A 24,867-nucleotide genomic window follows, 5' to 3' on the forward strand; every position below is an offset into this window, starting at 1 on the left:
ATTTAACCCAAATGAATGATCAGCTGTTTCTCTTTCTGTTATTGTCTTCACCTCAGGACATCGTGAAAAATGACCAATTCCAACTGACATGAAAGAATAATTACAACTTGCCCAATTCAACAGAATTCCTAAGGACCTCTCTCCATTTTTCAGTTGTACATGGCCAAGGCACTTGGTTTAACTTGTTTCTTCTGTTGCTTCAAGGTCTTTTGGCAGTTGACAAACAACTGGATTCCATTTCAATATCCGTACTTCTATAGTACACCACAAAAAGAATTAGTGCATCCAGACACATAGTAAGTCAAATGTAGTATGCCAAAAATACCTGGATGTCCTACATCCACTTGAATTTTGCATAATGCAGGCCAGTATGCTTTTCTAGCCACTCAGACCCACAATCCTTTGCACAGACATATGTTGTGGTACCTTCCGCGAGTATAAACAGGCTTGAGCCGATGAAAGTGCACAGAGAGATGACAGCTCATTTTGCACTACAGAGTGTGACAGTCAAAATGCTTTGGGCACAATATTATGATGAAATAGATGCAGTACATACAGTTTGTGACAGCAGCTGCAGTATAAACTTAAAGTACAAAGGAAATGTAAGCGATTTGGAATCTTGATTTTGTTACCAGCTTGACGTCTGTACTTATTCTGCTTTGTTTATCTCAGCCATGCATAAAACAGCGTATAGCGCCACCTTCTGACAACGCTACACAGCCTAGTTTATTCGCTGTAGAGAAGTCAGTGAAAACAAGGCAAATTCGCATGATCTTTCAAATTTATTACAACATTTCAAGAGTTTGCTTCAGTTTCGCTTGACATTTATACAGAAACACAGCCACTGGCATGCACACCATTAGTTTTTGCCCCTCAAATAAAGAGTACACTACTTCCTTTCACAATGTGAAAATGATTCATTGCCTAACGGTGTTCATGCAATGATTTTCAAATCAAACTGCACAAGTCGCTTGCGTTGGTTTACAAGAATGTGGAGCCATCTTAATCTTTTTAATCAAAAGTACAAACATGAATAGAAAAGGAGAGATTTGATACAAAAGACACTCACACATTATCCATCACCAGTGTATCACAGCTCCAAACTATGGGATGCGAGAGGAGAGAGTCTGCAAGCAGCAGAGAGAATATGCAAGAATGAAAGCCAGTGAGAGGGAAACAAGACTCCCCTCTAGCTATGGCTTCCTGACTTGTTTATTTGCTAACTGGGTGGGTGGGTGAGGGGGGGGATGATGGGGGGGTAAGAGGCTGAACATATGGTTTGCTAAAACATGGACTTGTAGTTGGGGAGGCCAAGACACCCTAAGGGATGGAGCTGACGGGCTTTGGTCCCTGTCTCCCTCGATTCCTCCCGCTTGGACAGCCAGAGCCGAACAGCCGTCCTCCAGGAGTCGGAGGCACGGCGCTGCCTCTCACCCTCACTCTCACTCTCACTCTCCCTGCTGCTGCCCTCACCCCTACACCCATCCTAGAGATGGGAGGAGGTGAGGGGGGACTCTGGCTTTGGGGCGTACATGGGAGGAAGAGGGGGAGGAATAAGAGGGCCTGGGCTGCAGCTGGGAAACTGCCTGACACCATCCTCTTGTCCCTGGTCCCCAGAGTGCGGTGCTGCTCTGAGCCCTGTTGCTGAGGGACTACAAGCACCGGTCCCGGCGAGAGGACATGCTGGTACTGAGGTCCCAACACATATGGACATTTGCTGTGCATTAGCGTTCCGATTTTGGACACGTTTGTCAAGTAACAGATCCTCCGCGCTCTGGGAATTCATCAGAAGGGAGCATATCGAGTGAGGTCAGGAGCTTCAGTTTTAGGAGGCTGTCAGTGACCTACCAGCTACTGCAGCGATCTTCCACAGATCACTGCACTGATACAGACAGTTACACACACACTCATACGCACACCCTCAAGGTCTGTGTGTTTACGGACACACTCACTCGCCGGGATCAAGGCGCTAACACACACACATGGTCTCACACACCCTTGCATTGATGAACAAGCATATGCACACATACACTCCCCGTGGGTCAGTGACTTAATATGCACATACTTGCACACACTCGCTGATAGACTTGCACATGCGCGCGCACGCACACACACCCTGAAGGTCAGCGGCGTGATGGACAGCGGTCCTGATGCGCTCTGACAGAATCGGCTGCTTGCTTTCAATTCCACTTCCTTTTCCCCCATCAGGTGACACCCACAGGTGCCTTGGCGAGAGAGACCCAGCTTCCTGCGGGTGTGTTCGGAGGAGGGAGGGGTTCAGCTGGTGAAAACGGGATGATAGAGATGATGGGTGGAAAAAGCGAGAAGCCGAAGCACCAGCTGCTTCCTGTCAGTGACCTCCCCCCCCTCTCCATCACATCATCAGTGTGAACTGCACCTCTCATCACACTCACAGATATCTGAAAGATAAGCAGCGACTATCGGGCATCAGCTGCATCTCATTCCAAACGGATGCCTCCGATGCTAACAAGCCTCTCTCACCTACTGGTGCTGCTGCACCCATGAAGGGCACAGATATCTGCAGAGAAAAATCCAAAGAGTCATGGCTGACCCCTGACATCTGCACTTTTCAGATATCAGCCCAGCTCACATCGAAGGCTGCGTTTTTACATTGGAACGTTTCCAGTGTTCGTCCAGCCTTCGTCTGTATAATTGTGTGTGTTCACTTAAGTGTGAAGCTGAAAATGTCTCATTGTGCGCTCCCAGCACTGTCCGCTGACACACTGTGGGGGCAGTTCACCTCTGAAAAGGACACTTGTCTGTCATCTTGTCAAGATTGTAGGATCTGGAATGTGCTTCTGAGAGATTAAAAGATATCCATAAACAATGATGAACAGTTTAGGATTTAGGGAAAGCTGCTAATTTTCCAGATTACTGAGAGTTAAAGTCTCGCTCCGGTCTTTGATTAAACCTTTAAAAGCACATCTTTGTGTATCAACGTCACGTATTTCAATTTTTTTTCCATGTAATGCCTAAAAACAGCTTACATGTAACTATCTGTAGATCTATGAAGTACCAGCCTTTCTCCACTCAGCCCTCTGCCATTCACTGCAGCTTGAGCACACCAGCTCACCTTCAACTCTACTCAAACACTGTAAAACCTGAAAGCCTGAGACAGATCCTGAAGAACAATAAGTATGCAGGTTTATTATGTATAAAACCTGAATCTAGAAATCTAAATATGTGGTTTTGATACTGTCATTGGGACACTGCAGTGCATTGACTGCTTATTTCACTCATGGCATGTCTTCTAGCACAAAAACACAAGACAGACATGTTAACAAAGTACAAACGTTTCATTGAGGGGCATCTTTAAACGAGAAAATCAATACCACAATTTGTCATTTCTGCAGTATTGTTTTGTTCTGTTTGAGCAAATGAGATGCCAGCGAGCTTTGAAAGTGCCGCTTAGTAGATTCATGCTTACTGTTTTTTCCCCTTTCCTGTCGAAATAAGTTAGTCATCTTCAGGCTATACCTTTATTTTTGCTGTCCAGACATAAAAGTGGTTTTAATCTTCTCATCTAACTCCTCAAGAAGAAACCAAACAAGCACATTTCACAAATGTTCAAACTATTCTCGATTTAAGATCTTTTTTTTGTCACATGCTCCTACAGTAAGGGCATCAAACTGCAGTAAACTGTTCCACAAAGCTGTTTAATTACAACAAAACTTATTTAAAATAATCCCTCAAATAGATTTTTAAAAAGTCAGAAAAACTGAGGAGTTTTGTGAAGTAAAGTGCTTGTTTAGTTGTCATTAGTGTAGATGCAGCGTAAGTAGAAGACAGAAAACATGAAATCACCCGTAGCTAATATTGTGGCTTTGTTTGCACAGGATACATGACAGCTTTTTAGTTTATCACAGACCGTAAGAAGTGACATTAGAGTTTAGAAAACTGTATTAGCTGATGTCCACAGGTTCAAGTGTCCTGCTTAAGTATCCTTAAGCGAAACACTTAAGCCTCTCTTACTTCAGGCCTGCTGCAGAGCCTGGACGGAGAATTTTACATATAAAATCTACATACGTGAAAGAGCAACAGCACCTGGATGCAGCTTTGCTTCCCAGTATTCAGCCCTGACACACTGTCTAATGTGTCAGCAATATTTCCCCTCACCTAGAAGAACTCGTCTTATAAAACTGCAACAGAGCCAAATGTTCAGTTAGTCTGGTTAGACGAGCCAGAGGTGTGTTTGTAGTTTGTATTAGTTTAGTGTAGGAGTGATTTTAAACCATTTATTCACCTTTATGTATATCTTGTGTATGCTGAAGACATACAGCCCACAGTATTTATGGTATTTAACAGTATATAACACTGTTCTCACAATTGTACAACTTGTTGCGGCTGGCCCAAGACTTTATTTCTCTAAATGGTTTTAGTTTCTATCATAAGATAGATTCATCTTCATTTTCCCAGAGTCTGTACTAGCTTGGGGAACAGGATTTTTAAGAATGCTTACCCCTTTGCTTGAAATCACTGGCAAATTTGCCACAATCCAAAAGAGCTGATCTCATTCAGTAAATTCAAAGCAACTTAATGCAGCTCAGAGGCAGACTCATTCAGAGTGGTAGAAGCTGTACGCTCATCTCACTTTGGTTTGCTGTGTTTGCTGGTTTTGGTGGTTGCTCATAAATCTTCCCATCTTGGAGTGAAATTCAAATCTGGTTTTATTAATAAGCTTACAAACTCCTCTTACATGTCAGCGTGGTTACACATATACACTTATACGCTGTGAAAAAGTGTCTCATACCCAATTACACACAGAGCAACTGCAGTGTATATAAAGTATATTGCTGTAACAGTGATGTAAGAACATTATTAGCATTTTAATGTCTACTGCTAAGACTATCAGGATGATTTGAAGTGAGGGGTGGTAAAGAAAACCAAAGGAAGTCACCAAAGGCATGAGGCTGTTTTGTCACTGAGTGTTAGAGGAGCTGGGAATGGCTGCCGGAGTGTTTTCTCCCTTGGAAACGAGGGGAAAGTGGAGAGGGGGTGGTGAATAATTGATAGTGGCTGAGAGCGATATGAGTTTAGTTAATGTGCCCAGCAGCGCAGGCTAAGAGAGGAGCTGTTAGCGATTCCACCTCAGGCCTAAAACTCAGGCAGTGGAGAAAAAAAAAGCCAAAGCCTCATCCTGGGTTAGTGGTCGCTGTTCAGTCATTCATCTCTGCATCTGTATTTATTTCTTTTCACAGCATATAGTCCATCTTGTGGAGTTGTGGGTGCACGTGTGTTCTGAGGAGTTCTCTTAATTTGCATGAGTTTGGTTGTCTGTATGTGTGTGTGTGTTTGGAGGCGTCTGCACAGCTGGATCTGGCTGCTAGCGGTGTTGTTGCGGCCCTCAGGTTCCTTTCTCTGAGTGGTAATAGAGTGCTCCTGTCAGCCTCCCCAGATGCTGCTCCATAAGGACCCTCGACTCGCCAGGAGAGTTTTTTGTTCACACTGCAAGTCTCGGCTTCTGCACATTTCTGCTTCTCTCTCTGGAGCTAAACGCGGCAGTTTACAGTCAGACGAAGTGAAACTTTCTGGGGGACTGAATGCCAACTTTTCTGTCGGTTTAGGAGGAATGTGCAGCTCCATAAATCCAGAAACATTTGGTGAAGCAAAAAGAGCAAAGACAAAAAGCTTGGACAAAGCAAAAATTGAATTCAATGACTACAGTTCAGTAGCCTACTCGTTTTTGATCCCCAAATAGATTTAAAAATATATAATAGATTACTATATGGATGTTTCTGAGCTAATTTGTAGAGAGCAGCTGCAAGCTACTGCCAATAGATTTTAAAACAGACTCAAACTGTAGCTCGATATGCTCCAAACATAACACAATAATTTGTCACTGGAAGTCACATACACGGAAATAACAGTCAGCAGAGTGCACCAGAACTATTCACGTGTTCCAGCCGATCGTTGTTAAATATCTATTTTTCTAAAGTGAGAACATTTTGCTGAATGATACATCACAATATGTGGGGCTTCGTCGGGCTTATTTGCAGCATCCTCTTTCAAACTAACAAACTAATTGCTGTCCCTGTTTCTAATGAAGGCGAAAGTGATTAGCAATAAAAGAAAGCTGAACAAAATGTGCAGCGTGATGAATGCATGAGTATAAAATTTCAAATGAAGTCAGCTGGTGTCTGGCATCTGAGTGATTAAACTGGCAACAAACCTACAGTGTTTCACTACTAACAGATTGCTTTTGTTTTGGATAATGCAAACTGATGATTTCACCAAATGCAGAGTATGTATGTCAATGACAAAACTCTATCTGGGACACTTCTGATTTTTGTGTCTGCCTTTCTGGAACTCTACAACACACTGTTTAATTTGCTGGGGACCAAAATCTTATGATAGCTGCGATCCTCCGATTTAACCACCTATGTCTCTATCAGCCTATTGAGACATCCAATTGATGGCTCTGTAGCTTTATTAAAAGGAATTCAATACTATTATTTACAGGAATTTCTTGATTGAGAAGGGACAAAATCACATTTTACTCAGTTGTTCTTATATAACTCCAAGAAACTCCAATGACTACTCCAGAAAGAGATTTTCCCTACTGCACTTGTCTGTTTCACAAAGTATATCACATTACAGCAAAAATATTTAAAGTGCATCCTAATGATTACAAATTCCATAGCTGTGTGTTTTGTCATATCGCAGGTTTTCATGAGTTTGTCGATCATATTCTTCCTGTTGACTTCATGTCATTGTTTTCAGTCTCTATGGAGTGTAATAGATGGAAGAATTTATTGAGTTCATGTTTGCAATGGGTCCTAATTTAAAGTGTCACACACTATCAGTGTAGGGCACAGAGACAGAGAGATACTGTGGCACTAGCTGTTTAAAGGGGAGAAATGCAATACATAATTTCATGATAAAATGTTTTATGACTATCCAAAACAAAGGTTTTTGTTCTGTTATACAAGATACGACTAAAATAGTGTGTCAGAGCAGATCAGAACGTGGTGTCAGTGTGGGAAAAAGCACAAAGGAGAAGGAGGGGTTTGCCCCATTTCTCTGAGCTCCAAGACGTATTTGGCTGTAATAAATCTCGAATATTTCTCTGTAATATGGTTTTGGATCATCAGCTGAAAGTCAGTGTTAAACAGAACAATGACAAGCAGATTAAAAATGGCCAGATTTGGTGTTGCTAAAATAAGGAAATATGCAAAACTCAGAAACCAAAACTACGCAAAATCGCCAATAAACAAATAAATAAATAAACCATATCATTTTCCTTAAAATGACTAAACATGAAAAGATAGCGCAATCAAAATGGTAAATAAGCGTTCAACACTGATGTGGATTCCAGTTTTGGATAAAAGTTGCAATTTTTTATCAATTTACAAAAGATGGAAATTAACTACAACTTTCCTAAAATCATAGTAATCTTTTTCCAGATTACCTAAATTGTATGTATGTTTGAGAAGAAATAAATTCCTATTTAGCTCTGATAATTGTTCCATAGAGGCATATTTATTGTCTTTGGAAACATTTAGATTATTACGGGAAACATAAGAGAAATTTGCATGAACAAATCATTGCAGGAGACAGTGCTGTATCCTGTCAAGGTCTTTGACGTTATGAAGACTTAAACCTTTGACACTAATGTCTACAATCTCTCTCATCCAACCACTGCAGAACTGAGGATCTGACAACAAAGACGCTGAAGGAAGCTGCAGTCCTCACTTAACACACTTACACTTAACAGGAGAAAGTGACACTATCTCCCAAGTGTCTGTGTACTTGGAGTGAAACGTTTTCTTACTCTGTGGAAGGAAAAAAAAAAAGAAGTCTTGACATCTCCTCCCATGTGCCTGCGCTTTTAAGAAGTGGAGGATCTTTCTCTGTTTCCCCAGCTTCTCTTCCTTCTCTACTTCCTCCTCATGTCACAGTGCACTCCTGTCGTTCCTCCTGATTCACCAGACATCCTCTTTCCCCTGCTGTCACATTTGGTACAGATGGTTAGGCTCTATGGAGTGGCCTGTCAGTCTCCATTTGGCCGCCTCTGTGTGACAGCAGGCCCGATGGCTCGTGAAGGGCCCCCGACTTTCCCAGCACACGGACACTGACATTTCTCAAAGGGGCTCGCATGCGCGCTTCCCACCCAGCCAGAGGAGAGAAATGAAGAACCTGGAGTTGACCCAAAGCCTGCCACAGGCTAAGAGAGGAGAGGGAAGGAGGGAGGGAGACTGGAGGAGAAGCTGGGGTTAGATTTAGAAGAAGAGGACAAATAAAGAGGACAGGTGAAGTGGATGAGAATATAGAAGTAGTTAAAGAAGAGGCACACGTCAGTCATGGTGGAAGTGATCTTACAAGCTGAGCTAATCACTTCTTTCTGAGGAAGGCAGTTACTGTACAAATACCAACCCCTGACACTTTACTGCATGAATGTTGTTGCAGGTGAAGTGAGGTGAAGCGGGGAAAAACAAACCCGGAGCTACCCTAAAACACACTTTTACCTACACTGGCTGCCTGGAACACACATACTTAGTGCTACACAGCCATGAAAATGCAATAAATGGATGTAGATGGTGAAGGTATATCTGTACATTTCCATATTTCAATTCATCATGCCTTGTACATTGTCTTTATTAGGTCTTTGTATCTTTGTTTTAGCCGTTTGTACTTTTTCTTACGCTTGTTCTGCTTCTGTCATGCCTTATCTGTATCCAGCTGCTTTAATGTGCACATTTCCCCACTAAGAAATCAATAAAGCTTATCTCATCTCATCTTTTAACTTAACTCATCTCATCGTAACTTAGCTTATCCTATCTTAACTGAAGGTAGAGGACAATACACTGTATTCAAATGTTTAAATGCATATTTCATAGCAGCAAAGGAAACCGCTGGAGTCATTCATGCAGCATTTTATTTCCTCATTCATCAAAATTGAATGCCTTTAGAACAAACTAACTAATTACTAGACAAAGGGGAAAAGAATCTGAAAAGATACATTTGGCAAGAAAAACAATGTTTTTTTTAAGATCAAGATCAAGATTTTTTGCAGTTCAGACAATGACACTGAAGTGCTTTTATTCTCTGCTGCAAAGGATGAGCTTTCTCTCCAAAATCCCAGAATTCTCATCATTTTGGGAGTAAAATGAACAATTTAATACAAGACTGGTCAGAGTTGTTTTTTTTTTTTTGTTTTGCAAGAAGCCTATATAAAATCTTTCACCTTTCGGTTTAAAAATAACTAAAGCAGACAAGGAGCTTGGAAATAACCTCACATTGGAGGATTTAACCCAGACAATCACCACCTCCATCCTCCCTCACAAGAAGAAGCCGCCACTAACCTAACCTTTTGCCAATATTGTGTAAATTGTTATATTGCATCCTGACTGCAAGGTAGAGACTACATTTGACAATGCAGAGGGGGGCTGTGGTGGGAGGGGGGGGAGCTGCTGTATTGTAGCGCCTCAGGGCAATGCTCCCAGTCAATATATATCTCCACACTCGCTCCTGCGCTCCCATTTGAGCGGGACGTGCTGCCCTGCTGCTGCAAAGGAGTGACAGCCAGCCACACCGGGACGCGCTCTAGGTACGGATGAATACATTTCCTCCCTACTTTTTAAGTGGCTCATGGTATGCACAAAGATTAGTTGGTGAAAATTAGGTGCTATTCTAAAAAGAGAGTTAAAAGGAGGCCTTTTACATAGGGCTTTTGGTTGCAAAATGGCAATTTTTTGATGCTGTTTTATTTTGAAGCTGCATGTTTTTGAGCTTTAATTTAATGCAGTTATGTAAATTATGTGACTGAATTTGGTTCTGAAATGATCACATAAATTTTATACATTTATATAATATTTCATAGTGATAGATTTATTTAATATGGTTATTTTAATACTATATCTGTATAGTAATTATATAGATATAATTGTATAAAATTATTTATGCATATTACATTTACTTACTTATAGGCTAGTCACAGCTCGTATTAATTTATCAGCATCATCTACTGGTTTGCTGATAAATTTAAATGCCAGTTATTAACTTTTCATATATACAATTATTTTATAGCTTTTCTCCAGTCTCTTTCTACAAATGTTGATCAATTTGCTTAGGAAAGTATCAATTTTCCCATTATTATATATATATATATATATATAAAAAAAAAACATGGAATAACAATAATCAAATCATTAATCTTTTAACCTCTTTCTTTCTTTCCAGGACTTTTCTCAAAGGGGACCAAACAACAAATCATCCTGAACATCATTTTAGGTAAAGTGCTTCACTTAAAGTATGAATTTAAAAAATATAAGAGTTTTAAAACAATTTAACTTGTCGGTCTTGTCTGCATTTGCCTGCTGTACAAAAAGCCGTTCCTATGGGCAGTCAACAGTGTGGTTGCTGTAGCTTGTCAAAGCTTTTAGTGTGGTGAACCTCCTTAACTGCAACAATAGATGTTCAAGCGGTTAGGCGTGTTTGATCATCATCCCTAAAAGCTTAAAACAAGACCGCAGGGTTTGGATATGGGATGGTGGTGGGCCAAAGTGCACAGTCAGTGGAGAGGGGAGCGGATAGCAGTGGCCAGAAGAGGGAAGAAGTCTGCTGTAAAAATGATTTTTATTGATTGGCTCGTAGCAGCAGCTGTTAGACTCCATTATGAGCTCAAAGCTCAGGTCAGAGCCTCGGGGCGGACAAGTGAGCCAATCAATGGTCAGCCACTAACGGGCCAGTTCTGAGGATCCAGTTGGGAGAGCAGTCGGCAACAGCCTGCCATCCTGTGTTAGACTCACACTGCCTTTCATCTTCACCCTCCGTGCTGTGCATTTATAGATGAGGTTGTCACTCAATATAACTGGTCATCCATCACCTGTGTTTGCTTCACTGGATTTTATTTTGAAACTTTGCTATATGCAGTGTGTGCAGGACAGAAAAAAACGAGTTGGTGAAGTTTATTTTTACCTCTGCTTGGACCTTGAACTTCACTCAGGCTTTCATCTTTGAATGACCCGAGGAAAAAAGCTAAATAAAAGCCCCCAGAGCAGAGTGTTTTAAATTGAGGACCGCACTCCGCCTCACATCTTCTTTCACTGCAGGCTTCAGCCAACGGCTTGGCTCACAGTATAAAAAGATCACAAAGTTTCTGTAATTTAACAGATGAAAAAAAAAAACCACTATTTGAATTTATTTTAGGGGATTAGAATGCAGGGTTTTTAATTAAACTAATGTCATGCAATTGTTAGAAAAATGAGGAATTGAGAGAAAAGGAGAAATGAGAGAGAAAATATTATTAGATGTAAATACAAACAGCAAACTGTAGATGTACAATAAACTGCATGTGAGTGGGTAGATGCATAAAGTGAAAATGCCTTTGATTTAAAATAAAAATTAGAATAAATGTATATCAGGGACTAAAATATTAAAAAACAAACTTTAAATGTGCTTAAGGTTTAAAAGGTCTGGGCTCTTTTGTGAGACATGCCAAATTAAAAATAAATTAGTTTTTGTAATGCCAGCTGCAATACCTTTTATATACAAAGCAGCCTATTCAACACTTAAAACCGGTAAAAACAAAGGTTACCTGTCGTAATCTGTGCTGCTGTTGCCTAAGTATGACCCGACTTTAAATGCACAGATATGTACAGGAGAGCAGTTGAACTTATGCGCCATGTCCTGACCCAGATCCCAGTCCTGGCACTAATGACGCCCTTCAGGCATGACGCCAGGCTCTCATTAGGAGTCGGGCCTCAAACCCCCAACTTCTCTCCCTTCCCAACCAGCCGTGTGCCATCCTGAGCATGGTTGCGTTGTGGCCTGTAGCTGGCCTCCGAGGGTCCGGGGCCCCTAAACTCAGTGAGGCCTGTTAGTGTTGCGAGGCCCACTGCACAGGTGCAGAGTCCCCTGTGACGGCCCTGTTTGCCCCCCAGCCTCGGACCCTGCCAGCGCCTGGTGCTTCACTGGAACTAATGAGTAGTGGCAGGTACAGTGAGAACAGAGTGGTGTGGGCCTCCCTGCAGTTAGGTTAGTGGCAACCCTCAGCTTAGGCAGACAACAAATGTGCTCTCATAATACACATATGTGCATAATGATATATAGCACCCCTCAGTGCACACACAACTTAATCTCTCATATTAAGGTTTCGTACGGAAATGCGTCACTCTTTCAGAGGCACAAAGAACAAAATGAGAACATATATGTAACAAAGGCAAAACATAAAAACACCCAAATCCTTCATCTGTTCATTTATAGATTCATTAACAAACTATTCTTTTTTGTTTCACAGATTCCACTTTTACCAAAAAGATGCAACAAAACTGAGGAAAAACCTACATGAGATGAAATGTACTCTGACCCAAAAGACAGAAAAACATAAAAGTCTAACTTGAGCCATCACAATCCCAATCACACAATCTTTAGAAATATCAAGACTCAATCATGTCCAAGGATGATGCCTGCAAAGTCACATCTGCCAGCAAGCACAAGGAGCGCAAGCCTAAGAAGCCCCACTACATCCCACGGCCGTGGGGCAAACCCTACAACTACAAGTGCTTCCAGTGCCCCTTCACCTGTATGGAGAAGTCTCACCTGTACAATCACATGAAGTACAGCCTGTGCAAGAACTCTTTGTCTCTCCTCATCGAGTCAGACTGGCCTTATAAAAAGGGCAACATCCTGCACCCAGACCAGCTCAGACCCTTTCAGCAGGCGCATGGTCTACATGCTAACGGGAAAGACGAGCTAGAGCAGGTAATGCGTGCTGACGAGAGGCAGCAGGGGCAGCGGAGGTCGATGGTGGATGAAGGCGAAGGCAGGGAAAGTCAGGGACCAGAAGATGAAGAAGAGGGAGGACGAGGAGAGCCAGTAGAAATCACTAAAGAAAGCTCCAGTGGCAACAGCAGGGGAGATGCGGTCGAGTGTGCCACCAAGAAAACCAAACAGCCAGAGTCGGAGCTTCTCATGGCCGACATGCTCTCCCTTGAAGATCAGCTTTTACGAGCACGCTCTGTGGAGGTGGAGGCCCAGCTGAGACACTACAAGCTGTCAAAGACATGTCTAACGGCTCCTGGGCTTCTGTCGGAGCAGTGGCGACTGCTGGCGTCCAGCCACACGAAGGCCAAAGCAGAAGGTGCTCAGCCCCGAGTGAGTAGCTCAATCCCCTGTTACCCTCCTCCACCTAACCTGGTGGACTACCAGGATCCCACTGGACTCAACCTGTCTGTGCTTGGTGTAGGTTACCCCATCAGCCCCAGCCTTTTCTCCTACATGAACTCAGCTATTCCCGCTGCAGCCTCCGGTGTCTCTGCACAGACTCATGCACAGCTCGCCCAGCTTCCCTTCCTGGCATCGGCAGCTCAGCTGATACACCCGGCCTCCAGCGCACACACAGACAGAGCTCTCCTGCCCCCTCGTCTCTACTACCCCTTCCTGTGTGAGCATACGTTTGGATCAGCTTCTAGTCAGAGCGATGCTAGTAAATCTCTCAAGACGTCGGCAAACAGTCTAGAAGCAAGTTCATTGTCCGGCTTCCAGCCTAAAGTCAGTCTGTGGAAAGTGCCTGCTTTACGTCCAGGAACTGCTGTTTCCCCTGCTGGCTGGGTGTCACCCCAAAGAGACTCCCCCGACCAGGGATACAGATTGGGAGATAAACTGCAGGCTACAGCCAAGGAAGGGAAAGCAAGCTGGGGTCTCAAGAGGACGGGAGCTGCACTGAGAAACCCTGATGCACCTGTGGAGAAGAAGCCGAACATGGGCTTCACTTTGGACCTTCTGAAGAATATTCAAAGTGCATCGAGTCTCAATATGGCAGCAGACAAGCTTCTCCTCCAGAACAGGTAAATTTTTATATATTTTTCTATTTTTATGAAATTATTCTAAGCAGTTAGAGCATCGTCATCACTTTTGTTATAACATTTATGCCTAAATTCTACAAGCTAGATTACAACTGTTAGGAGTATTTAATTTTGTTTTAGTCTCAAATGTTGCAGATTTCCAGTTTTAACTATAACGCTCTCCCCTTCTTAGTTTACAGGATGCTCAGCTTCAGACTCGGCCCACTGAACTGTGGTACAATGATCCTCTCACCAGCCCCAACAGTGAAATCTCCTCTCTTTCAACCTACGGGGGACCCAACAGCCAAGACCAGACAGCTGCCAGGACAGTCGGGGAGGGGGCTTCCGAGTCAGTAGCTGCTCTCCTTAGTGACCTCTCCAAGGCGCTGCAGGAGTACCAGGAGGCCGAGCGCAAGATCTCGCACCTAGAAAAAGAAGACCTTCCTGCCCAGCGACACCTCTGGGAACACCTCAACAAAATCCGCAGCGAGCTCTCCCACATTCACCAGGCACTAGAGCGAACAGCTCGGCAGAGTGACGGGCCTCTGGACTTGTCGGTTAAAAGGGACTCGACAGAATCAGTCGGCGAGCAGAGCATTAGAGAGGACGGCTGCGTCAGAGACAACACAACAGAGACGGAGGAGGAGGATGAGGAGTTGGATGAGAAAAGGGAGGAAGAAGAGGATGAGAGCGAGAGGAAGGTGATGAAGGCTTCGCTGGAGAGTCGAAAGCAGTCGCTGGACATGTTGATCAAGATGAGTCAGGCGTCGGTGGCGAACACAGAGGTTCTGTCTCCCGGTGGTGTCGGACTGAGGCCCAGTCCAGCTGAGGCCTTGTGGCCGAGCAGAACCACTAAGTGTGAGGCCGACTCCAGCGTCCTGCTCTGCCCTGACGGCCGGTCAGTCGTGTTCGCCGACATCCCCTCCTCCGCCAAACCCCCAAAGAGACCCCCGTCTATACAGCGACTGGAGGCTCAGTGTCCTCCGAGCCCTTTGACAGCTGCTGACAACTAAACCTCTGTTGTTCTGACTGTAAAATAACTGATTCCACACTGCTGCTTAAATGCAATTGTCTTTATTATTACTGGCATGCCTTTGAGTTTCATCGGCTGGAAGAAGACTGTCACTCCTATTCTAAGTTTACCTTCACAAAAACAAAACTTTTGCACCTTATGAGACAAGCTGAGAATGAATGAAAATGTGAAAGAAGGTTTTTCTAATGCACTATAAGGACATTGATTGTTACAATAAGGTCCTCCTTAAAATACAACAATTGAACAATTAAGTCCATTAAAAACATGCTGAGAGACAATCCTTTGAATGGATTTGTAAATACTGTAATGACAATAAATGTAATTAATGTAAAATGTTTAAATGGTAATGTTTTTATATGGATGATGTGATGTTGGGCTGCATCATTTTACTTGATGGAAATAAAATGTATTATACACACTGTGTTTCTTTGAGTAAACTCAGTAAAAACAAAGAGTTTCATTGTTTTTGTGAAAGCTGGACAACAAAAGTCAAGTCACTGTTATTTACAAAACAAATTTAAAACAGCTGCCCCACAGTGCTTTTCAAATGACATAAGATTATGATATCTAATGTATGTGACAAATTAAAATGTTAAGGCGAAGACCTAAGGAAAAAATTAACAGAATGAGTAACACACAAAATAACCAGAAAAGCATTCAAAGAGCGCAGTACTCTGCCAAGGATGTTCAGTCATTGTAGCATTTCAGACAGCAGAAATCTTTTAAAAATTTGTGGATCCGGACTATAAGCTGCATCGCTGCCAAAATATAATCAATTGGTTCTTGTGTCATTTCTGACCTTCCCTGAAAATATCATCCAAATCTGTCCATTTTTCAGTAATGTTGCTAACAGTCAAACAGACAGACAGACAAACCAAAGCAGATCGTCACATAACTCAGCCAAAGTTCCGCCTCCTTGGCGGAGTAATAAAACATCAAGAGAATTTGCTGAGGTGACTTGAAGGAAAACAAATAGTTATTGTAATCCCTTTGCAGCATAGTAGGAAATGTGAAATCTACACACCATCACTGCAATTTTTATTCACTGGAAACACAAAAAGACAAAAAAAGACACAAAGAGATCTAAAGTGGCAGCAGCACCTGATTTTCCTCTGTCCCTGTGCTAAAGGTGAAGCAGCTCCTAAAGCCACATCACCATCAGTGGGGTTACCTGAGCCTCCGCTCCTGGATCCAGAAGGGCCCCCTGCAAAGGTCAGGGCCCCGGGGCCGAGTCCACATAGGCTAAAAACTGAAGACTACCTGTCTGCCTCGAGGTCGGGCACCGAGCGCAGGGATGCCTCACGTCCTCCAGCCCCTTTACCACCATCACACTCAGCAAAGGTCAGCTGCCACAACCAGAAGAGCCACCAGCGGATTTAGGCCTGCAGAGGTCAAAATGACTGTCTGATCATTTTTCCCCTCAATTTATATTCGATATTGCCTGAATACATTAACTGAGTCAATAGGAAAATCACACAGAAATAGTGCAACTAAAACAAGCACCTAAACATCAGCAAATCACTTGAATTGAGAAATATTTTAAGGAATATTAAAGCATATGTTTGTTTAATAGCAGTACCTCCAATACAGATAATATAGTAAAAGACAAATACAAATCTTTGCTTTCTACATTTTCTAACTGAAGCAGAGCAGTAAAGTTTTTCTTAACACACATCCTGCAGCACCTATTATAGAAAACACCTAATTAAAAGTTAAGCTTAGCATCACTGTCCCTCTCATCTGTCTCCTAAAAACATCAAATGACAATAACGATCTTCGAATTTAATAATCTAAACGTTTAATAACAAAATGACCCTGCTTGGTTTAGGAGGCTTTCTCCTGCATCTGAACTGAAGCGTCAAAAACATCCAAACCCAATCCGACAGCTCCCTCATGTGGACAAACGGATGAGGTTCGCAGATGCTCAATGGAAAACTTAAAGAGAAAAAGGAACCATAGAAGCTCACTGGACGGTCTTTAGCAACATTTTCTCAGTAGTCAGACTAAGATAAAATCACAGTGACTTTAAATGTCATGACCACAGACAACTGACTAGTAACAGAACTATATTCAGTAAATACACTGAGTGTATGCAGAGCTGTGGGCAACATCCTTCCTCAAAAAGTATTCAGACAAATGTGCAGATATTGAGACGCTGTAAATTAGGAAGTGCAGTTGTGTGTTAAAGCAGCATAAGAGAAGCATAAAAGGGTAAGTTGTAATATTTTATGATCGATAGGGTTTGAAGATGCTTAATAATGCAGCTAAGTATACAAAATGTAGTTAAAAACATAAGATGGATAGAGATAGATAGAAATTGTAATTACAAGACCAGCAATTTTTCAAAACCAAAAGAACTGTTATTGAACGCTTCTACTTATACTGTATATCTAATTGTTGCTGTATTTATTAAATCTAGAGAATTATACAATATTTTAAAAAGTGGAAAACTTTAAACATTAAAAAGGCATTAACTGATATTTTTTATAACAGACTTTATGTATATTTTATATAGCATTTTTATATATTCTTTTACAATAACATAGTTGAATTTCATCTTATTTTACCTCTGTGTTCCTGTTTTGTTTTTTAAATGTTTTATTGTGCTCATTTTACCTTTTAAAACTTTGATTGTAATTTTGATTCAACTTTTTTGTGTGCCTACTTCCTTTTTTTTTATATATATATATATATATATATATAATTTTTTTACTCAGCTATGTTGTAAATGAGGCCTCCAAATATCAGATACCTCAATATTCTAGGTTTAAATAAAGTTTGAATGAACACATTGAACAGAGAGTTAATATTCAGACCTGCAGCTCCATTCGGGTTGTGTGTTAACAACTTTTTTGTCCTCAAGAGAGCTAAAAGAAAATGTATTTTTAGATTTCCTGGCCTGACCTCTGTGCAGTCTGTGCAAATAGAGCTGACTGTGACGTGAAGATGGTGCGAACTGTTCTGTTCCTACTTCTTCTTCACACCTCGGCCTGCTGGGGTTTTGGCTTTAAAGGCTGCTCTCAGAACTTCCCCAAGACAGACACCATGTGGTGCTTCAACCAGAACATAGTGAACCTCTCCGATGTCGTCAGCATGATCCCAGATAATGTAACTACAATCAACCTGTCCAAGAACAAGATCAGAGTCATCCCAGTTGGATCATTCAGTCGGCTGACCGGTCTCAGGCACTTAGACCTGAGCCAGAATGAGCTCGTCTCTCTGAAAAGAGGAGTGTTTAGAGGCCTGGACTACCTGGATTGTCTCAACCTCACTTGTAACAACATCTCACACATTAACCCCACTGCATTTGAAGGATTAACCAGGCTGCAAACACTCCTTCTGACCCACAACACACTTCTATTAATCCACCCAGCTGTCTTTGATGTCCTCCTCGCCATTCAGCGAGTTGATCTTTCTCTCAACGTGCTCAAGTCTTTCGACTGTGGACGGTCTGGAGGGTCCTCCACTCTCAAGCACCTTGATCTTTTTGCCAACAACATCCAGAAGTTAAATGTGAGTTGTTTCCCTGCCCTTGAGTACATCAGACTGTCCAACAACACAGAAATGCAGCTGCCGGCTGATGTTTTTGCCTCCAACCCAAAGCTGAAGACTCTGCTCCTGCAGGGAGTGAAAGCAGAACTGGTGGTGGGACTCTCTACACAGACAAAGAGGAACCTGTCTTGGTTGTCAGTTTCTCTGTTTCTGGATAAACCTCCATGGACTATCTGTGAACTGCTGAGAGGAATGGACAAACTTGAGAAAATAGAAGTAGGTATAGTGCATGTATTGTAGCATATCTTTGCTTCTGTGGCATCTATTGCTTTAATTGGTGCTGTCCTCAAATGATTTTAAAGATATTTTATTATGTTACAGGTAGATTTGAAAGGTTCCAAGTTACCTCAGCGTAACTCCAGCCTGCTGGACTGTAAACTTCCACAGGTGGTTGCCATCTTGGACGCAAATTTTGGGAACGTGGCCCAGTTGTCGCTGGGTAAGGGGAACACAAGCAGACTTGATCTCATCAACTGTGGGTTGAGACAGATATCTCACGCTACATTTGAGGGTTTCAGAAGACTTAAAACACTGCAGCTGAATCAAAATAACATCGTCCTTCAGCAGGACACTTTCAAAGGCCTGACGCACCTTACTTTTTTAAGCTTTGACAGGAACAAAATCCATGAACTTGACCCTAACTGGTTTATCCCTCTGAAGAGACTCACCCGTCTGTCTCTACTGAAAAATCAAATCACCGAGTTGACACCTAATGTGTTCAGTGCCCTCACCCAACTTGAGCAGCTCTACCTGCAGTTCAACCTGCTAAAATACATCACCAAGAAGCCTTTCAGTAAACTGCGCAAGTTAACGAAGCTCAACCTCAGTCTAAACATCATTGACTTCATTGAAGAAGGCTCCTTTCAGGACCTGACAAACCTAAGGTATTCAGTATTCTCTGTTTATCGAATAATCTTTGTTCTCTGTTCATTTGTTTAATGTAACCTTCAATCCATTAGATACCTGGACTTAAGTGGGAACCACATCAAGAGGCTGACACCACCAATTCTATCTGGGCTCATAAATTTGAGAAAGTTTGTTCTGTATAACAATCGCCTTCATTTTAGGTCCTATGAAACTCCTTTTATCAACCTTCCTTCTCTGGAGGTAAGTGCATTTCTACCAGGCAGTTCTACTCTTTCTGAACAGTAGAAGAGGACTGATGCACTATTCAGGCTTATCTTTCTCTGTCTTTCATGAAGTATCTGGAGATGAATTACCAGGGGCCTGGAGGTCAAGGTATTGGAAACATTGGGCCAAATTTCTTCCAAGGTCAACATCGGCTCAGCCATATTGCCATCGGACATAGCATCATGATGAACATACATCCCGATGCATTCGTTCCTCTCGTCAATTTGACGCAGTTGTACATAGCCGGAGTGGTTATGAAAACAACCAACCTGACTGCAGTGTTATTGCCTTTGAAGAGGCTAAAGAAGCTGACTCTGTACAGGGCAGACCTTGATGTTCTGCCTGCAAACCTGCTGCCTCCAAATAATACACTGGAGATCCTTAAAGTCCAAGCAAACCACATCCACACTGTGGACAAAGACCTGCTGGATGCTCTGCCGAGGTAAGAGTTACTGAAACGTCTAGTGGACTGTTTCTAAAAGAGCAGTCAACAGCTTATTTGCTATCCTGTTAAAGGAGATAGATTTGACTCTTGTGTATGTACTGCATATATATATAGTATATTATGGCAATTTTATAATGTTGACTACAACTACATAAGAAAAGGAAAATTTAGGTTAAATAGATAATTGAATTTGTTGTCAATACTCAGTAAAAGCAAACAACCAAGTTCAAACCACCATTAAAGTGTATTATAATTGAAGAATTTGCCAGCTGAGGTCACTCAGCTGATGTCAGGGTGATTTAATTTTCGTATATTGTTTCAAAAATTGGGTAAAGCCTGGACAGCCTTAATGATTTTAGACAAAATGACCAGAAAAGATCCAGATGATGATCTTAAGACGGCAAAAGCCCACAAGGACATAAAAGAAGATGGAAGTAACTAAGAGTGCTGCTTACGTATAATCTTGTTTTCGAGGTTTTACTGACTAATGCAGGTGTACAGAGAGGATAGTGAAATGCAGGTAAAAACCAAGACGATTAACTGAAAATGTTACCGAGACCAAAAACACTACATACATATACTAGATAATTTCTCATACTGTATGAGAAATAATCCAGTTTTGTAAATATTTCTGAGTTAAAAGAAAGTAAAACTCTGGAACTTGACTTATTCACGGATTTATTTTTCACATCGTACTTGTTAGATAACACTTTCTATAAAACAGCCATTCAGATCATATTGTTTCTGTGACCACATCATGTGAACACATATTTGTAATGAATGTGAATCTACTTAACTATAACCTTGGAGTATGTTTGTGTGTTTCCAGATTGCGAGTTTTGGATGTCACAGAAAACCCACTGAGCTGTATCTGTGATAACTCCTGGTTCAAGACCTGGGCCATAAACAATGATCATACACAGGTAATTCACATTTTTTGATAGAATTCCAATTCCCAAGATAGGTGATGGGATTAGGAACAGCTTGCTGAACACTTTAAAGCATCTGAACATGAAGAAAGAATTTAAACAAAGCAAGAAGACAAACCTCAATGACCTCCATGTTTAATGTTATGTGACCTTTAGCAGAAATCATACTCCTATTAAAAAGAAATCCAAACAATTCTTCAAAGCAAATGCTCCATCTCCAACCCTAAATGAATCTACATTATGTTATGTAACACCAGACAAAGACCTATTGGAAGCCTCATCATACAACCCAATCCCTGTAATGAATGTGGATTTTAATCTATCTGGCTAGATGCCTGGGAAAACTGCTATTAACAATAATATTGAAAGATTGAACTGGACTTTTTAAAAATATACATGTTACGGGTCCCAAAAGTAGGACCACAGCAACAAAAATGAATACCTGTAAAATACAGGAGATAATGCGCAGCAATGAAGACACTCGGCACACACTCTGTCCTCCAGGTTACATCTCTATTATTTTGGTTCCAAAGAACATGAAACATTCATCATTTTGTACAAATATCCTGGTATCGATGTCCTTATAAGTGCAATACTGTCTCTCTTTTCTTCCATTAATACAAACTGTTCACATTCCAATACTTCAAAATGCTGGATACAATCAGCTCTAAAACACACAGTATAACCACTGTCTTAAAACAAGCTTCCTTTAGCTGTCTAAACTCATAGAAGGACAAAGGCACTTTCAGGTCATGTAAATCCCATATCTGGAACATTTTTATATAGCTACCGTTAACAAAACTATTAAAAAATAAAACATATACTCAATTGATAACAATTTTCTTTGCTTAAACATCTGCTAAATACCACATTAAAACAACAACAGGTGTAGGAGCCCAAATAAAACTGTAAAGAGTGTACAAAAGGTGTAACCAAGTTAGGACTGGTGAGGGTCTTCTGGTTTCTTTTAACACGGAACCGACAACACCATCTAGGGACTTTCACCCTAAGAATGTTAACAATCCTGCCTCTCAACAGAGGGTTTCCCCTACTAAACACAGGTACGTGCACAAATGAATACAGAGGCGTGTATAGAAAAATATAAATACAATTTTTATTCTGGTACAAAAATATGTTCAGCACACACACACTAATGTTACTATAAATGCAGTTATTAGAAATGGAGGTCACACAGGCCCTACGCAGCTATGGAGGGGAGAAACCTGATTACTGAGCCAGAGAACACAGCCACAACAACCTATAGATAAACACACACATGGGGAGAAACGAAACTAAACTCGAACCAAGCAAACTGATACAAAACTAGGCAAAACAACTACAAACTAAAGGAAAGAAACAACAAAACAAACAAGCAAAAAGACAAGGCAACAGAGGCAAAACTGTAATGAAACAAAGAAATGTTTAAAAACAATCAAGCAACAGAACGATAACAATAAACATAAACATTTTGGTTACCTCGGCTGTCCGACCCTACACGGGCATGACGCCGCCGATAAGCAGAGACACCGTCAGCGGACTCGGCACTGCAGCCACAGAACACTGGTCTTAAAAGAAGAAACAATATTAATACAAAATCTAAAGCTTACCAGTGTTTCACTTGCTGCACAGCGCGTACCTGTCCAGTAGTGTTCAGGAGTATACTGGAGCTACGTCCGTCAATCAAATTGAACCCCCTGCTGCAACGGCCGAACCAATCATTAGTTCCCCCACAGCTGTATATGGCATGATGGCTAATCAGCTGGTCACAAAAAGAAGGTGACGATCTACCTGCCAGACAATGCTGAGGTTGCAAAAGCCCATGAAACCGCGGTTAGCAGTTAGCCCGCGAACATTTTTAACGGCCTTATTTTTATATTTCATCACTTAAAACAACATCTCACAGGTACACAGCGACTAAACATTTAAAGCTTGATAAGTCATTGCTTAAGCTCTACATTCCCAATCCTCTGGGATTCGTACTATATGTTTTCAGTATATTTGACTAGTTTAGAGAAATTTTAGGCAATGAAAGCACTAACATCTGTCTTTTCTCAGAGTGGCAGTTTAAAACAAATATTACTTATGTAAGGATTAATGATCCACAATTATATAACTCTATGACATTAACTTTACTACCATCACCTGTCAGAGACGGAGGATCATCCTACTTGGACACTGAAGCCTCATCTTGTAATATCTTGTGTTTTTTTTCCTGTTAATTCCCTGTAGGTGTCCTACCTGTACAATCTGCGATGTGACAACGGCAGGAGGTCTTCCTACCTGTGGCAGTTTGACGATAAGGCCTGCTCCTATGAACAGGTTTCCTTCACTCTCTTCATCACCTGCTCTGTGATAGATGTGTTGTTGGTATGTGTGTGTCTGACCTGGCAAACACAAGGTCCTGCCCTACGCTACCTGCTGCTCATCGTCAGAGCAAAACTCAGAGGACGTAGAGGGGTGGAAGGGGCCAAATATCAGTACGATGCGTTCGTCTCCTACAGCTCTAAGGACGAGGCCTGGGTGATGGGACAACTGGTGCCTAATCTAGAGAATCCAGCAGCTGGTGCAGCGAGGCTCAGACTATGCCTTCACCACAGAGATTTCCGGCCAGGCACTGCCGTTCTGGAGAACATCGAGGCAGCCATCTACAGCTCCAGACACACCATCTGTGTGGTAACACGCCACTTCCTGCAGAGTGAGTGGTGCTCTGTGGAGTTTCAGCTGGCCAGTCTGAGGCTGCTGTGTGATGGCAGTGACGTCCTGCTGCTACTGTTCCTGGAGGAGATCCCTGAACACTGCCTGTCTCCATATACCCGCCTTCGCAAGATTGTCCGCAGAAAGACCTACCTGCTGTGGCCGGAGGAACCACAGGAGCAGGACGCCTTCTGGGTCAGACTGATAGATGCTTTGAAAGGCAATGAGGAGGAGGAGGAGGGAGGAGAGGAGGAGTTGGCTCGACTAATTGAGTAACAACTCCATTGTTCCTGTTAATGGTGAAAATAATGAGGACACAACAAACAGAAGAGACCCTCTTTGTTTGGCTTGTGCATTAAGAGTCTGCGAGGCTAATGGATGTTACATTTATTATAGCTTTTAACTCCCTCGATGCAATGCAGTCACTGGAGAAACAATAGAAAGTTATTTTACAGTTTCAGTCAGGAAACTAATTTGAAACAGCCCCAGAATTTTTTTTTTCTGAATAAATGTGGACAAAAGATCAGTTGGGAAATTAAAAGAAGCTTTATGCTTATACACAGCTTCAAACTGAGATGGTGAGACTTTCTCTGCTTTTTTGTTCAGTTCCTTTTTATTTGTTTAGCACTTTTCTTTTCACACTGCACTCTTGGTAAAGTAACAAAATCTGGGTATTTATGGGTAATAATCAACTTACAGGAGTGTTGTCTTAATGATTTATTATATACAAAAACTCACAATATAAATTTCACCACGTGAGTAAATAGTATTTTAGTGAGTCCATATTTGGCACATTAACAGGTTCATAATTGTATTCTGGGGTCTGCTAGAATATGTTTCCATGCTTTAATGGTCATAAAATCTGATTTTTTTTTCTCACACTGTACATTGCTACAGCATCTTTTCTCACCCTCTGTCTGAAACACCCTGTTTTAGCTCTTTCAGATGCTGTACCATGCTGAAGGATAGTGAGGTAACATTTATAATGTAGCAATTTGCAAAGAGTGCAATTTAGCATACACATTAAACAGCACCTTTGATTCAGGCTTTATACTGTTTTGTCAGTGATTTTTTTAAATTCATGGTGGTATAGTTTTAAGGTTCTAGCTGGAGCCACAGACCATCAAGAGACAGCAGGGAATAAGGGTATGTTCTACACAGTCAAAACTGAACTGAGGTGTGCCTTTAAAAATACTTTCAAATTGGAATATCTGCAGTTAGATATTCAGCATTACCATAACCTCAGATATTTGAGTTTAGAATAGAATAGCTTTATTG

General features: G+C 41.7%; 2 protein-coding genes and 1 long non-coding RNA gene across 4 annotated transcripts in view; 2 read left to right on the plus strand and 1 right to left on the minus strand.

Annotated features, from left to right (window-relative positions):
• The window catches only part of LOC118469556 (uncharacterized), a 50,659-nt gene extending 28,073 nt beyond the window's left edge, over nucleotides 1-22,586 (minus strand). For both annotated transcript variants that reach the window (XR_008599455.1, XR_008599456.1), the window contains exons 1-2: nucleotides 22,532-22,586; nucleotides 22,372-22,460 (exon numbers count right to left, since the gene is read on the minus strand). This is a non-coding gene — a long non-coding RNA (uncharacterized LOC118469556). The remainder of the gene's footprint in view (nucleotides 1-22,371; nucleotides 22,461-22,531) is intronic.
• On the plus strand, nucleotides 9,473-15,261 carry prr35 (proline rich 35). Its single transcript, XM_023298366.3, has 4 exons — nucleotides 9,473-9,568; nucleotides 10,201-10,251; nucleotides 12,260-13,808; nucleotides 13,999-15,261. Exons 3-4 carry the CDS (start codon nucleotides 12,412-12,414, stop codon nucleotides 14,816-14,818), a joined length of 2,217 nt encoding a protein of 738 aa, XP_023154134.2. The 5' UTR covers nucleotides 9,473-9,568; nucleotides 10,201-10,251; nucleotides 12,260-12,411; the 3' UTR covers nucleotides 14,819-15,261.
• Nucleotides 17,762-24,567, plus strand: LOC111588187 (toll-like receptor 13). Its single transcript, XM_023298409.3, has 6 exons — nucleotides 17,762-18,606; nucleotides 18,712-19,274; nucleotides 19,350-19,497; nucleotides 19,593-19,963; nucleotides 20,796-20,889; nucleotides 23,125-24,567. Exons 1-6 carry the CDS (start codon nucleotides 17,785-17,787, stop codon nucleotides 23,863-23,865), a joined length of 2,739 nt encoding a protein of 912 aa, XP_023154177.2. The 5' UTR covers nucleotides 17,762-17,784; the 3' UTR covers nucleotides 23,866-24,567.
• Nucleotides 24,568-24,867: the final 300 nt, after the last annotated feature.

Source organism: Amphiprion ocellaris, chromosome 18 (assembly GCF_022539595.1).
Source record: "Amphiprion ocellaris isolate individual 3 ecotype Okinawa chromosome 18, ASM2253959v1, whole genome shotgun sequence".
In the NCBI taxonomy this organism is placed as follows: Eukaryota; Metazoa; Chordata; class Actinopteri; family Pomacentridae; genus Amphiprion; species Amphiprion ocellaris.

Bases quoted from the DNA above. Each gene is read 5' to 3' on its own strand.
- prr35 (XM_023298366.3), top strand. From the start codon at position 12,412: ATGTCCAAGGATGATGCCTGCAAAGTCACATCTGCCAGCAAGCACAAG. The intron at 13,809-13,998 runs GTAAATTTTTAT...TCCCCTTCTTAG, and splicing joins AAGCTTCTCCTCCAGAACAG to TTTACAGGATGCTCAGCTTC.
- LOC111588187 (XM_023298409.3), top strand. From the start codon at position 17,785: ATGGTGCGAACTGTTCTGTTCCTACTTCTTCTTCACACCTCGGCCTGC. The intron at 19,275-19,349 runs GTATTCAGTATT...TCAATCCATTAG, and splicing joins CAGGACCTGACAAACCTAAG to ATACCTGGACTTAAGTGGGA. The intron at 19,964-20,795 runs GTAAGAGTTACT...GTGTGTTTCCAG, and splicing joins CTGCTGGATGCTCTGCCGAG to ATTGCGAGTTTTGGATGTCA.